Source organism: Ranitomeya variabilis, chromosome 5 (assembly GCF_051348905.1).
Source record: "Ranitomeya variabilis isolate aRanVar5 chromosome 5, aRanVar5.hap1, whole genome shotgun sequence".
NCBI lineage: Eukaryota > Metazoa > Chordata > Amphibia > Anura > Dendrobatidae > Ranitomeya > Ranitomeya variabilis.
Genome location: NC_135236.1, coordinates 679,279,571 through 679,294,838, shown reverse-complemented (window position 1 = coordinate 679,294,838; position 15,268 = coordinate 679,279,571). Strand labels below are relative to the sequence as shown.

General features: G+C 50.4%; 1 protein-coding gene across 1 annotated transcript; it reads right to left on the bottom strand.

The window, feature by feature from the left end:
* Nucleotides 1-8,694: 8,694 nt before the first annotated feature.
* On the bottom strand, nt 8,695-13,056 carry NRIP2 (nuclear receptor interacting protein 2). The gene is made up of 6 exons (XM_077261402.1): nt 12,573-13,056; nt 10,537-10,773; nt 10,149-10,231; nt 9,758-9,867; nt 9,551-9,603; nt 8,695-9,152 (listed from the first exon to the last, which is right to left on the bottom strand). The coding sequence occupies exons 1-6, from the start codon at nt 12,771-12,773 to the stop codon at nt 9,024-9,026; spliced, it is 813 nt and encodes a 270-aa protein (XP_077117517.1). The 5' UTR covers nt 12,774-13,056; the 3' UTR covers nt 8,695-9,023.
* Between the last annotated feature and the right edge of the window lie 2,212 nt (nt 13,057-15,268).

Here is a 15,268-nt window from a genome sequence, read left to right as displayed (position 1 = left end):
GGACATTATCCTGCGCTCACTGCTCCCTCCGGCGCTGATACATCGGGACATTATCCTCCGCTCACTGCTCCCTCCGGCGCTGATACATCGGGACTTAATCCTGCGCTCACTGCTCCCTCCGGTGCTGATACATCGGGACATTATCCTGCACTCACTGCTCCTTCCGGCGCTAATACATCAGGACATTATCCTGCGCTCACTGCTCCCTCCGGCGCTGATACATCGGGACATTATCCTGCGCTCACTGCTCCCTCCGGCGCTGATACATCAGGACATTATCCTGCGCTCACTGCTCCCTCCGGTGCTGATACATCAGGACATTATCCTGCGCTCACTGCTCCCTCCGGTGCTGATACATCACATTATCCTGCGCTCACTGCTCCCTCCGGTGCTGATACATCGGGACATTATCCTGCGCTCACTGCTCCCTCCAGTGCTGATACATCGGGACATTATCCTGCGCTCACTGCTCCCTCCGGTGCTGATACATCACATTATCCTGCGCTCACTGCTCCCTCCGGTGCTGATACAGGGGACATGATCCTGCACTCACTGCTCCCTCCGGTGCTGATACATCAGGACATTATCCTGCGCTCACTGCTCCCTCCGGTGCTGATACATCAGGACATAATCCTGTGCTCACTGCTCCCTCCGGTGCTGATACATCAGGAAATGATCCTGCGCTCACTGCTCCCTCCGGTGCTGATACAGGGGACATGATCCTGCGCTCACTGCTCCCTCCGGTGCTGATACATCAGGACATTATCCTGCGCTCACTGCTCCCTCCAGTGCTGATACATCAGGACATGATCCTGCGCTCACTGCTCCCTCCGGTGCTGATACAGGGGACATGATCCTGCGCTCACTGCTCCCTCCGGTGCTGATACAGGGGACATGATCCTGCACTCACTGCTCCCTCCGGTGCTGATACATCAGGACATGATCCTGCGCTCACTGCTCCCTCCGGTGCTGAAACAGGGGACATGATCCTGTGCTCACCGCTCCCTCCGGCGCTGATACATCAGGATATCCTGCGCTCACTGCTCCCTCCAGTGCTGATACATCAGGACATTATCCTGCGCTCACTGCTCCCTCCAGTACTGATACATCAGAACATTATCCTGCGCTCACTGCTCCCTCCGATGCTGATACATCAGGACATTATCCTGCGCTCACTGCTCCCTCCGGCGCTGATACATCAGGACATTATCCTGTGCTCACTGCTCCCTCCGGCCCTGATACATCAGGACATTATCCTGCGCTCACTGCTCCCTCCGGTGCTGATACATCAGGACATTATCCTGCGCTCACTGCTCCCTACTGTGCTCATACATCAGGACATCATCCTGCCCTGACTGCTCCCTCTGGTGCTGATACACCCGGACATTATCCTGCGCTCACTGCTCCCTCCGGTGCTGATACATCGGGACATGATCCTGCGCTCACTGCTCCCTCCGGTGCGGATACATCAGGACATTATCCTGAGCTCACTGCTCCCTCTGGTGCTGATACATCAGGACATTATCCTGCGCTCACTGCTCCCTCCGGCGCTGATACATCGGGACATTATCCTGCGCTCACTGCTCCCTCCGGTGCTGATACAGCGGACATGATCCTGCGCTCACTGCTCCCTCCGGTGCTGATACATCAGGACATTATCCTGCGCTCACTGCTCCCTCCGGCGCTGATACATCAGGATATCCTGCGCTCACTGCTCCCTCCGGTGCTGATACATCAGGACATGATCCTGCGCTCACTGCTCCCTCCGGTGCTGATACATGGGGACATTATCCTGCACTCACTGCTCCCTCCGGTGCTGATACATCGGGACATTATCCTGCGCTCACTGCTCCCTCCGATGCTAATACATGGGGACATTATCCTGCTCTCACTGCTCCCTCCAGTACTGATACATCAGGACATTATCCTGCGCTCACTGCTCCCTCCTGTGCGGATACATCAGGACATTATCCTGCGCTCACTGCTCCCTCCGGTGCTGATACATCAGGACATTATCCTGCGCTCACTGCTCCCTCCGGTCCTGATACATCAGGACATTATCCTGCGCTCACTGCTCCCTCCGGTGCTGATACATCAGGACATTATCCTGTGCTCACTGCTCCCTCCGGCGCTGATACATCGGGACTTTATCCTGCGCTCACTGCTCCATCCGGCGCTGATACATCGGGACATTATCCTGTGCTCACTGCTCCCTCCGGTGCTGATACATCGGGACATTATCCTGCGCTCACTGCTCCCTCCGGCGCTGATACATCAGGACATTATCCTGCGCTCACTGCTCCCTCCGGCGCTGATACATCAGGACATTATCCTGTCCTGACTGCTCCCTCCGGTGCTGATACACCCGGACATTATCCTGCGCTCACTGCTCCCTCCGGTGCTGATACATCAGGATATGATCATGCGCTCACTGCTCCCTCCGGTGCTGATACAGGGGACATGATCCTGCGCTCACTGCTCCCTCCGGTGCTGATACATCAGGACATTATCCTGCGCTCACTGCTCCCTTCAGCGCTGATACATTAGGACATTATCCTGCGCTCACTGCTCCCTCCGGTGCTGATACACCCGGACATGATCCTGCGCTCACTGCTCCCTCCGGTGCCGATACATGGGGACATTATCCTGCGCTCACTGCTCCCTCCGGTGCTGATACATCGGGACATTATCCTGCGCTCACTGCTCCCTCCGATGCTAATACATGGGGACATTATCCTGCGCTCATTGCTCCCTCCGGTACAAATACATGGGGACATTATCCTGCGCTCACTGCTCCCTCCGGTGCTGATACATCAGGACATAATCCTGCGCTAACTGCTCCCTCTGGTGCTGATACATGGGGAAATTATCCTGCGCTCACTGCTCCCTCCGGTGCTGATACATCGGGACATTATCCTGCGCTCACTGCTCCCTCCGATGCTAATACATGGGGACATTATCCTGCGCTCACTGCTCCCTCCGGTGCGGATACATCAGGACATTATCCTGAGCTCACTGCTCCCTCCGGTGCTGATACATCAGGACATTATCCTGCGCTCACTGCTCCCTCCGGTGCTGATACATCAGGACATTATCCTGCGCTCACTGCTCCCTCCGGTGCTGATACATCAGGACATGATCCTGCGCTCACTGCTCCCTCCAGTACTGATACATCAGGACATTATCCTGCGCTCACTGCTCCCTATGGTGCTAATACATCAGGACATAATCCTGCGCTCACTGCTCCCTCCGGTGCTGATACATCGGGACATTATCCTGCGCTCACTGCTCCCTCCAGTACTGATACATCAGGACATTATCCTCCGCTCACTGCTCCCTCCGGCGCTGATACATCAGGACATTATCCTGCGCTCACTGCTCCCTCCGGCGCTGATACATCAGGACATTATCCTGCGCTCACTGCTCCCTCCGGCGCTGATACATCAGGACATTATCCTGCGCTCACTGCTCCCTCCGGTGCTGATACATCTGGACATTATCCTGCGCTCACTGCTCCCTCCGGTGCTGATACATCTGGACATTATCCTGCGCTCACTGCTCCCTCCGGTGCTGATACATCTGGACATTATCCTGCGCTCACTGCTCCCTCCGGTGCTGATACATCTGGACATTATCCTGCGCTCACTGCTCCCTCCGGTGCTGATACATCTGGACATTATCCTGCGCTCACTGCTCCCTATGGTGCTAATACATCAGGACATAATCCTGCGCTCACTGCTCCCTCCGGTGCTGATACATCGGGACATTATCCTGCGCTCACTGCTCCCTCCAGTACTGATACATCAGGACATTATCCTGCGCTCACTGCTCCCTCCGGCGCTGATACATCAGGACATTATCCTGCGCTCACTGCTCCCTCCGGCGCTGATACATCAGGACATTATCCTGCGCTCACTGCTCCCTCCGGCGCTGATACATCAGGACATTATCCTGCGCTCACTGCTCCCTCCGGTGCTGATACATCAGGACATTATCCTGCGCTCACTGCTCCCTCCGGTGCTGATACATCTGGACATTATCCTGCGCTCACTGCTCCCTCCGGTGCTGGTACATCTGGACATTATCCTGCGCTCACTGCTCCCTATGGTGCTAATACATCAGGACATAATCCTGCGCTCACTGCTCCCTCCGATGCTGATACATCAGGACATTATCCTGCGCTCACTGCTCCCTCCGGCACTGATACATTAGGACATAATCCTGCGCTCACTGCTCCCTCCGGTGCTGATACATCTGGACATTATCCTGCGCTCACTGCTCCCTCCGGTGCTGATACATCTGGACATTATCCTGCGCTGACTGCTCCCTATGGTGCTAATACATCAGGACATAATCCTGCGCTCACTGCTCCCTCCGGTGCTGATACATCGGGACATTATCCTGCGCTCACTGCTCCCTCCAGTACTGATACATCAGGACATTATCCTGCGCTCACTGCTCCCTCCGGTGCTGATACATGGGGACATTATCCTGCGCTCACTGCTCCCTCCGGCGCTGATACATCAGGACATTATCCTGCGCTTACTGCTCCCTCCGGTGCTGATACATCAGGACATTATCTTGCGCTCACTGCTCCCTCCGGTGCTGATACATCAGGACATTATCCTGCGCTTACTGCTCCCTCCGGTGCTGATACATCAGGACATTATCCTGTGCTCACTGCTCCCTCCGGTGCTGATACATTAGGACATTATCCTGCGCTCACTGCTCCCTCCGGTGCTGATACATCAGGACATTATCCTGTGCTCACTGCTCCCTCCGGTGCTGATACATTAGGACATTATCCTGCGCTCACTGCTCCCTCCGGTGCTGATACATCAGGACATTATCCTGTGCTCACTGCTCCCTCCGGTGCTGATACATTAGGACATTATCCTGCGCTCACTGCTCCCTCCGGTGCTGATACATCAGGACATTATCCTGCACTCACTGCTCCCTCCGGCGCTGATACATCAGGACATTATCCTGCACTCACTGCTCCCTCCGGCGCTGATACATCAGGACATTATCCTGTGCTCACTGCTCCCTCCGGTGCTGATACATCATGACATTATCCTGCGCTCACTGCTCCCTCCGGTGCTGATACATTAGGACATTATCCTGCACTCACTGCTCCCTCCGGTGCTGATACATTAGGACATTATCCTGCTCTCACTGCTCCCTCCGGTGCTGATACATCAGGACATTATCCTGTGCTCACTGCTCCCTCCGGTGCTGATACATCAGGACATTATCCTGCACTCACTGCTCCCTCCGGCGCTGATACATCAGGACATTATCCTGTGCTCATTGCTCCCTCCGGTGCTGATACATCATGACATTATCCTGCGCTCACTGCTCCCTCCGGTGCTGATACATCATGACATTATCCTGTGCTCACTGCTCCCTCCGGTGCTGATACATCAGGACATTATCCTGCACTCACTGCTCCCTCCGGTGCTGATACATCGGGACATTATCCTGCGCTCACTGCTCCCTCCAGTACTGATACATCAGGACATTATCCTGCGCTCACTGCTCCCTCCGGTGCTGATACATGGGGACATTATCCTGCGCTCACTGCTCCCTCCGGCGCTGATACATCAGGACATTATCCTGCGCTTACTGCTCCCTCCGGTGCTGATACATCAGGACATTATCTTGCGCTCACTGCTCCCTCCGGTGCTGATACATCAGGACATTATCCTGTGCTCACTGCTCCCTCCGGTGCTGATACATTAGGACATTATCCTGCGCTCACTGCTCCCTCCGGTGCTGATACATCAGGACATTATCCTGTGCTCACTGCTCCCTCCGGTGCTGATACATTAGGACATTATCCTGCGCTCACTGCTCCCTCCGGTGCTGATACATCAGGACATTATCCTGTGCTCACTGCTCCCTCCGGTGCTGATACATTAGGACATTATCCTGCGCTCACTGCTCCCTCCGGTGCTGATACATCAGGACATTATCCTGCACTCACTGCTCCCTCCGGCGCTGATACATCAGGACATTATCCTGCACTCACTGCTCCCTCCGGCGCTGATACATCAGGACATTATCCTGTGCTCACTGCTCCCTCCGGTGCTGATACATCATGACATTATCCTGCGCTCACTGCTCCCTCCGGTGCTGATACATTAGGACATTATCCTGCACTCACTGCTCCCTCCGGTGCTGATACATTAGGACATTATCCTGCTCTCACTGCTCCCTCCGGTGCTGATACATCAGGACATTATCCTGTGCTCACTGCTCCCTCCGGTGCTGATACATCAGGACATTATCCTGCACTCACTGCTCCCTCCGGCGCTGATACATCAGGACATTATCCTGTGCTCACTGCTCCCTCCGGTGCTGATACATCAGGACATTATCCTGCGCTCACTGCTCCCTCCGGTGCTGATACATTAGGACATTATCCTGCACTCACTGCTCCCTCCGGTGCTGATACATCAGGACATTATCCTGCGCTCACTGCTCCCTCCGGCGCTGATACATCAGGACATGATCCTGTGCTCACTGCTCCCTCCAGTACTGATACATCAGGACATTATCCTGCGCTCACTGCTCCCTCCAGTACTGATACATCAGGACATGATCCTGTGCTCACTGCTCCCTCCAGTACTGATACATCAGGACATTATCCTGCGCTCACTGCTCCCTCCGGTGCTGATACATCAGGACATTATCCTGTGCTCACTGCTCCCTCCGGTGCTGATACATCGGGACATTATCCTGCGCTCACTGCTCCCTCCAGTACTGATACATCAGGACATTATCCTGCGCTCACTGCTCCCTCCGGTGCTGATACATCAGGACATGATCCTGCGCTCACTGCTCCCTCCGGTGCTGATACATCAGGACATTATCCTGCGCTCACTGCTCCCTCCGGTGCTGATACATCAGGACATTATCCTGCGCTCACTGCTCCCTCCGGTGCTGATACATCAGGACATTATCCTGCGCTCACTGCTCCCTCCGGTGCTGATACATCAGGACATTATCCTGCGCTCACTGCTCCCTCCGGCGCTGATACATCAGGACATTATCCTGCGCTCATTGCTCCTTCCAGCTCCATTGATGTCTCCTCGTCACTTTATGTTTTCAGTCTTCTTCCTTCTATGAAAACAGCGTGAAATTCATCTCATAAACCAGGTAATTACCGCCACACACGGGGGATGGGTAATAATGTACAACATGTGAGCCACCAGACCGAGCACAGGAAGCATCGCAACTACAAGCAGCCGACGTCAGGCACTGTATCTAAGGTGGAAGCAGATTAAAACAAGTCTGTGCAGCCAGGACAGGTAGTCTAAAGTACTGGCTGTGTTATGTAAGCACACGGTGGGCAACAAGACAGGAAGTCACTTGGTTACTAGGCAACCATGGTCACAGAGCATGTCATCTACATAGCGGTCACATCGTCTATAGAGAGGTCACATCATCTATACAGTGGTCACATTGTCTATAGAGCAGTTACAGTGTATACAGTGGTCACATCATTTACAGCAGGGAAGTCAAACTCAAATATACAGAGGGACAAAATTAAAAGCTTGGACAAAGTCGCGGGCCCCACATAATCCTCCATACAGTATAATGGGTCCCACATAGTCCTCCATAGAGAATAATGGGCCCCACATAGTCCTCAATACAGTATAATGGGCCACACATAGTCCTCAATACAGTATAATGGGCCGCACATAGTCCTCCATACAGTATAATGGGCCCCATATAGTCCTCCATAGAGAATAATGGGCCCCACATAGTCCTCAATACAGTATAATGGGCCACACATAGTCCTCCATACAGTATAATTGGGCCCCACATAGTCCTCCATACAGTATAATGGGCCCCACATAGTCCTCCATACAGTATAATGGGCCCCATATAGTCCTCCATACAGTATAATGGTCACACATAATCCTCCATACAGTATAATGGTCACACATAGTCCTCTATACAGTATAATGGACCCCACATAGTCCTTCATACAGTATAATGGACCCCACATAGTCCTCCATACAGTATAATGGGCCCCACATAGACCTTCATACACTGTAATGGGCCCCACATAGTCCTCCATACAGTATAATGGTCACACATAGTCCTCCATACAGTATAATGGACCCCACATAGTCCTTCATACAGTATAATGGGCAACATAGTCATTTATACAGTATAATGGTCACACATAGTCCTCCATAGTGCATAATGGCCCCACGTAGTCCTTCATACAGTATAATGGGTGACACATAGGCCTTTCTACAGTATAATGGGCCCCACATAGTCCTCCATATAGTATAATGGCACCATATAGTCATCCATACAGTCTAGTAGGCCGACATAGTCCCCCATACAGTATAATGGGATTCACATAGCTCTCCATACAGTATACTGGCCTCACATAATCTTCTATACAGTATAATTGTCTCACATGCCCCGTGCTTGGCGGTCATTACCAACACGCACGGGGATGGGTAATAAATGTACACCATGCAAGCCAACAGCAGGGTCACATCATCTGCAGAGCAGTCTCTTTGTCTATATAGTGGTCACAGTCCAATGAGCGGTTACGTCTTCTTCGGAGCAGTCTACTAAGAGCGGTTAACCCTTTCTTCCCCTCTGTGCCCCCTTTTTGCTTCGATCATTTATCGCTTTCCTCCACAAAGAGTCGACATGTCATCATAATACAGAAAGCAGAATTCTTCTTTATAAAGACCAGCAGGGGGCGCAATGGGCGACCACAGAAGGTGCAATTATTTTCTTGGAACAAAGCAAATGGAGCGATGACGATAAACCCCGGAACATGGATAGTAAAATGACGGAGACATACCAGCATTACAAAAGAGTACAGAAACCCCCCTCCAACCGTCCGGATTCCCAGACCCTAAAAGGGGAGGAACTCGCTATAAAATGCTTCTTGGCGCTCCTGGAGCAGCTGCGTCACAGTGGATGTTAGGAGCAGTTGTGCTTTAACTTGCAGTTGTAGTTCTTCCATCTGACCAGTAGGTGGCAGATTATTGATCACTGAGATCGCTCACGGTGTCGATCATCTTCTCCGCCGCGGGTCGCCGGGCTGGGGCGGTCATGAACCGTACGTCTTGGGTTGGGGTCTTCAGGACGCCATGTTCCAGGTCGATGCAAGCCTGGAAGGGGGTTGAATGAGGAAACAGAGGGCATCGATGTAGCCCCTCTTAAAGGGGTTCTCCACTTTTTTCTTTTTTTTTTACTTAAATGCAAAATAATTTTTGCCATTGGGTTTCATTAAACATTTTGCCCCAGTTGACTTTTAATGGCTGCAGGTTTCCCTCAACATTCAACTTTGATGTGGTCGTAAATCAGTTGAAAAGACAGAAATAAAGATCTACACACTCTCCCATAAGTCCAACAGAATGAGCTCACTGATGGACCCTCAGTTTACTCATTCAGCAGCCAGAAATAGTAGTGTAACGCAGAGGCCCTAAAAGGCAAACGGTGCAAAATGTATGCAGAAAAAAAAGTCCCTAAAAGTGGACAACTCCTTTAAAGACCCCAGTAACCGTACCTTTAAAGATATCAGCGTCTCCAGTCCAATGGAAAAGTCAATGGTGTCGTCATCTGGAAGAAAAAAAAGCACAAAATAAAGTTATTTTATAATCACAGGCCCAAAGCCTGAGGCTGCACCACTGAGAGATCCCTTGTTGTCATGGAGACGTGGATCCACCATCCATATATATATATCTATATACTGGAGATTGATGGCGACTCTTACCCACAATCACAGCCTGGCAGGTCCGCGCCGCCGCTCCGCCCAGCGCCACGTCTCCGCCCAGGGCCACGTCCACCACCATCTTCTCCCCCGGACCGTTTGCGGACTGTAACCTGGATTGATATGCAAGATATTATAACTGTCCCTTTTTCCCACTTTCGACCAATCAGAGTGCAGCTTTCATTTTTTAAACTGCTCGGGTAAAATGAAAGCTGCACTGTAATTGGTGGCTACAGGCAACAAGGACTGTTATCGTAAATCTGCCTCAATGAATCTTGGGAGCCACTTTAAGCATAGGATTTAAAGGGAATGTCCACTTTTATATATAAGCAACTCATCTCGGTGCCGTGTGTCAATATGGCATCTATGTCCTTTCCTGTACGGCCGCTCTTACCCCAGTCTTTCCACGCAGGCTTTGGAGATGAGGTTTTCTTGACGTTCAGTGGACAACGTGGCACAAATGTCCCAGGTGCCAACCTGTAAATTTAAAGGCATATAGTACTGGTAGATAAGAAACATATTCATTTCTTATGAAGCATTTACTCACCGAGCCAATCGGCTAATGTATCTCTGCAGAGGTTTGTACTAAGATAGTAAATAAACAGCGCCATCTACAGTACGGAGTTGGTAACTGCGTCATTATTATCAAATGGTGTCACACTGCAGTTTTCATAACGGCCACTAGATGTCAGTACAGCAGATTAAAAAATCAAGATAAAGAATCTCACTTTACTGTCTGCTGTGAAATCAGAGATTTGATGAGAATAAAACTTGTACCTCACCTTACAGGGGACCAGCGGGACATGTCCTCTCCAGCCCTCCTCCTCCGCATCCTCAGGTTGTTTGGTAGATAGCAGCTCACTTGGAATTGGACTTGCGTCTTCATTGTGCACCTTGGGTGGTCTTGTCTCCACATCAGGGACTCCCTGACCACACATTCGGGGGACTTGTGCTAATTCGCTGGTTTCCTTAACTGGACTTCCTCCCATGAGACGTCGCTGGATCACACTGTGAGGTTGCTGAACCCATAACATAAAGCTTATAAGAATGACTACAGTGGGAATGTTCTACATTTACCCACTGATCCACTTTTGCATGCATTGACTTTTTAGCATTTTTTTTCCACAATGCACTTATTATTCACTTTGTGATCATAGTTCTTACAGTAAGTTCTCTTACCCATTTGGTACCTGTAGATAAACCTTAACCACTGATCCACCTCATCCCAGTACACATTTATGACTAAATCATATATCTTATTTACTACAAATCTGCCTATGCATAATTATGAATATTTTTGAGAATGTTGTCTTGCAAATTACCCATCGCCATGTCCCTCCAAAATTGTGCCTGCTATGTAACTCCTTTACCACTGATCCAGCTCTTGAGATTTAACATTTATCCAGTACCATTTTGCTTTACCAAATATTCAGTTTGTATTAATTGAATTAGGTTATGTTATTACTGATCTGTTCCTTGTAGCTTAATATTTAACCACTATCATTTTACCACTGATCCAACACATAATACATATTATTTGGACTGTACTAGGTTCCTTTACCACATATCTAATCTGTTCTGTGTCTCTTTATCAATGAATAAAGTGTATGGATACTTATATGTATAGAATTCTTTAACCCCTTACCACTGATCCATCTCAAGGTTGCACTGTGTGTGCAGAATTATTATGCAATTAAATGAAAAACGTAATTTTTTCCTCTGAATTGTTTCTTTCCATTTGTTCAAGTGATAAAAAAACCAAACAGCTCAAAATATGCAAAAATACATTTCTGATATCTCCCAAAAAATATAATTGACCGATACGGTAGTTTATATCTTAAACTTATACTTCTGATTCTTCTTTATGGTAAATATTTGAATCCTACAGAGACACTTTACCACTGATCCATTTCTAGGTATTATATGATATGAATCTCACTGTAACTCTTTACAACTGATCCATCCCCAGTTAATATGCGAATTGAACTGTGGTCCGTCATCACGGATTACTCTAGGTATATATGTGAACCACGCTGTGACACTTTATCACTGATCCATGTATAGGTAATATGTGAACCATACTGAGAGCCTCCATCATTGATCCCTTTGGTAACTAATATGTGAACCACGCTATGATGCTTTACCACTTATCCATCTTCAGTTAATAAGTGAATCGTACTGTGACCCTTTACCACCAATCCATCTCTAGTTTATAAGTGAACTGTATGCGACCTATCTCTACTGATCCCTTTGATAATTAATATGTGAACCATGCTACAATGCTTTACCACTTATCCATCTCTGGTTAATAAGTGAACCATACAGTGACCTGTTACTACCAATCCATCTTTGGTTAATAGGTGAACCGTACTTTGAACCTTTACCACTGATCCATCTCCGGTTCATAACTGAATTGTACTGTGTCCCTTTACCACCGATCCATCTACGGTTAATAATGGAATTGTACTGTGACACTTTACCACCGATCTATCTATACTTACTAAGTGAACAATACTGTGACCCCTTACCACTGATCCATCTCTGGTTAATAAGTGAAACGTACTGTGACCTTTTACTACTGATCCTTTTTGGTAATTTATATATTAAGCAATATATGACCTTTTACCACTGATCCATCTCATAATACCTAACATCTATTCGACGGTATGTACCATTACCACCGATCCGCACTGATCGCCCCTTCCCCACTGATCCATCACCGACCAATGCAGAATATTTATGGTCCCTGCAATACCAGAATCTGCAGTCGTACCCTCTGGTTTAAGCTTGCTGCCCTCTTAGCCACCACTCCACTTACCAGGTCCTTGGAGGTGCCAAGTCTCCGCAGCTGATCGAGGGGCAGCAGATCTGCAGAATCCTTGTGAACGAACTGGGTGGCTTGCTTCAGGCGTCTTTGCTGGTGCAGGATGGCGGACCCTCGGAAGTCTTGCTGTTTTTTGGGGGAACCTCTTACCCTGGCATCTTCCCCAAGACCCAAGGGCGGCCCGTGGAAGCTCATGGTGCAAGAAGGGGACCCCAAGAGCAGACTGCGCCCCTCTGCAACTTACAGGGGTCCCTCCTGGCACCTGGCTCTGTGTCACCTCCTGTCACTGCTCTTGTCTTACTGCCTTTGTCCTTTCTCCCTCTTCAATGTAATGATCTGGTATTCTGGGGATTCCACTGTGGAGCCCCCTCCTCCCACTCTGCAGAGATTCCCTGCTCTGCACCCCCTCCCCTGCTCTCTTCTTCCTATCAGCCCCTGCCTGGTCCATGTATCATCCTGAGCTTCTATAAAACCATCACGTCTGAGCCCAGAAGCAGCATCCAGAGGGAGTGGAATCCTGCAGCAGCATCCAGAGCGAGCGGAATCCTGCAGCAGCATCCAGAGTGAGCGGTATCCTGCAGCAGCATCCAGAGCGAGCGGAATCCTGCAGCAGCATCCAGAGCGAGCGTAATCCTGCAGCAGCATCCAGAGCGAGCGGAATCCTGCAGCAGCATCCAGAGCGAGCGGAATCCTGCAGCAGCATCCAGAGTGAGCGGTATCCTGCAGCAGCATCCAGAGCGAGCGTAATCCTGCAGCAGCATCCAGAGCGAGCGTAATCCTGCAGCAGCATCCAGAGTGAGCGGAATCCTACAGCAGCATCCAGAGTGAGCGGAATCCTACAGCAGAATCTAGATCGAGTGGAATCTAGTAGCATCCAGAGCGAGAGGAATCCTGCAGCAGCATCCAGAGCGAGCGGAATCCTACAGTGGCATCCAGAGCCAGAGGAATCCTGGAACAGCATCCAGAGCGAGCGGAATCCTGCAGCAGCATCCAGAGTGAGTGGCATCCTGCAGCAGCATCTAGAGCGAGCAAAATCCTGCAGCAGCATCTAGAACAGGTGGAATCCTGCAGCAGCATCCAGAGCGAGCGGAATCCTGCAGCAGCATCCAGAGTGAGCGGAATCCTGCAGCAGCATCCAGAGCATGCAGAATCCTGCAGCAGCATCCAGAGCGAGCGGAATCCTGCAGCAGCATCCAGAGCGAGCGGAATCCTGCAGTAGCATCCAGAGCGAGTGGAATCCTGCAGCAGCATCTAGAGTGAGCGGAATCCTGCAGCAGCATCCAGAGCGAGCGGAATCCTGCAGCAGCATCCAGAGCGAGCGGAATCCTGCAGCAGCATCCAGAGCGAGCAGAATCCTGCTGCAGCATCCAGAGTGAGCGGAATCCTACAGCAGCATTCAGAGCGAGCGGAATCCTGCAGCAGCATCCAGAGCGAGCAGAATCCTGCTGCAGCATCCAGAGTGAGCGGAATCCTACAGCAGCATTCAGAGCGAGCGGAATCCTACAGCAGCATCCAGAGTGAGCGGAATCCTACAGCAGAATCCAGATCAAGCGGAATCTAGTAGCATCCAGAGCGAGCGGAAGCCTGCAGCAGCATCCAGAGCGAGCGGAATCCTACAGTGGCATCCAGAGCCAGAGGAATCCTGGAACAGCATCCAGAGCGAGCGGAATCCTGCAGCAGCATCCAGAGTGAGTGGAATCCTGCAGCTGCATCCAGAGCGAGCGGAATCCTGCAGTAGCATCCAGAGCGAGCGGAATCCTGCAGCAGCATCTAGAGTGAGCGGAATCCTGCAGCAGCATCCAGAGCGAGAGGAATCCTGCAGCTGCATCCAGAGTGAGTGGAATCCTGCAGCAGCATCTAGAACGGGCAAAATCCTGCTGCAGCATCCAGAGCGAGCGGAATCCTGCAGCAGCATCCAGAGCGAGAGGAATCCTGCAGCTGCATCCAGAGCGAGCGGAATCCTGCAGTAGCATCCAGAGCAAGCGGAATCCTGCAGCAGCATCTAGAGTGAGCGGAATCCTGCAGCAGCATCCAGAGCGAGCGGAATCCTGCAGCAGCATCCACAGTGAGCGGAATCCTGCAGCAGCATCCAGAGCAAGCGGAATCCTACAGCAGCATCCAGAGCAAGTGGAATCCTACAGCAGCATCCAGAGTGAGCAGAATCCTACAGCAGCATCCAGAGTGAGCGGAATCCTGCAGCAGCATCCAGTGCAGGTGGAATCCTGCAGCAGCATCCAGAGCGAGCGGAATCCTGCAGCATCAAACCTGGAAAATTACACTGTACAGCCACTTTAATAGAAAATACATATTAAACCTAGAACATAAAGCAAAATAGCTTAAGCTTACAGGACAATTCCTTAATGCATAAATGAAGGATAAATTACTTAAAGGGGGATTCCATAATTATGTTATCTTGCATCAATAAGTGGCAAATTGTAAATAGAATTCTACATAAATGTAAAAATCTTTTAACCAGTTTTCCTACTAACAGATACAAGTATAGCATAAATTGTTGATGAGTGTCTGCTTCTGAACACGTACAAAGAGTTAAAATATTAAGGGCCGTCGGCCAAGAGTCCAAATGTTTAGATGGCAGAGCAGAATATTATTCCCACGCTCCATATCTGCAAGAACAGACGGCGCTATTAATAAATATAGGGGCCTCTATATATACACTCTCCTCCGCCTCT

Excerpts from the sequence above, each read along its gene's own strand:
- NRIP2 (XM_077261402.1), bottom strand. The coding sequence starts at position 12,773 with ATGAGCTTCCACGGGCCGCCCTTGGGTCTTGGGGAAGATGCCAGGGTA. Across the intron at positions 10,232-10,536 it reads TCCCGCTGGTCCCCTGTAAG|GTTGGCACCTGGGACATTTG; the intron begins GTGAGGTACAAG and ends TTAAATTTACAG. Across the intron at positions 9,868-10,148 it reads GCCTGCGTGGAAAGACTGGG|GTTACAGTCCGCAAACGGTC; the intron begins GTAAGAGCGGCC and ends ATATCAATCCAG.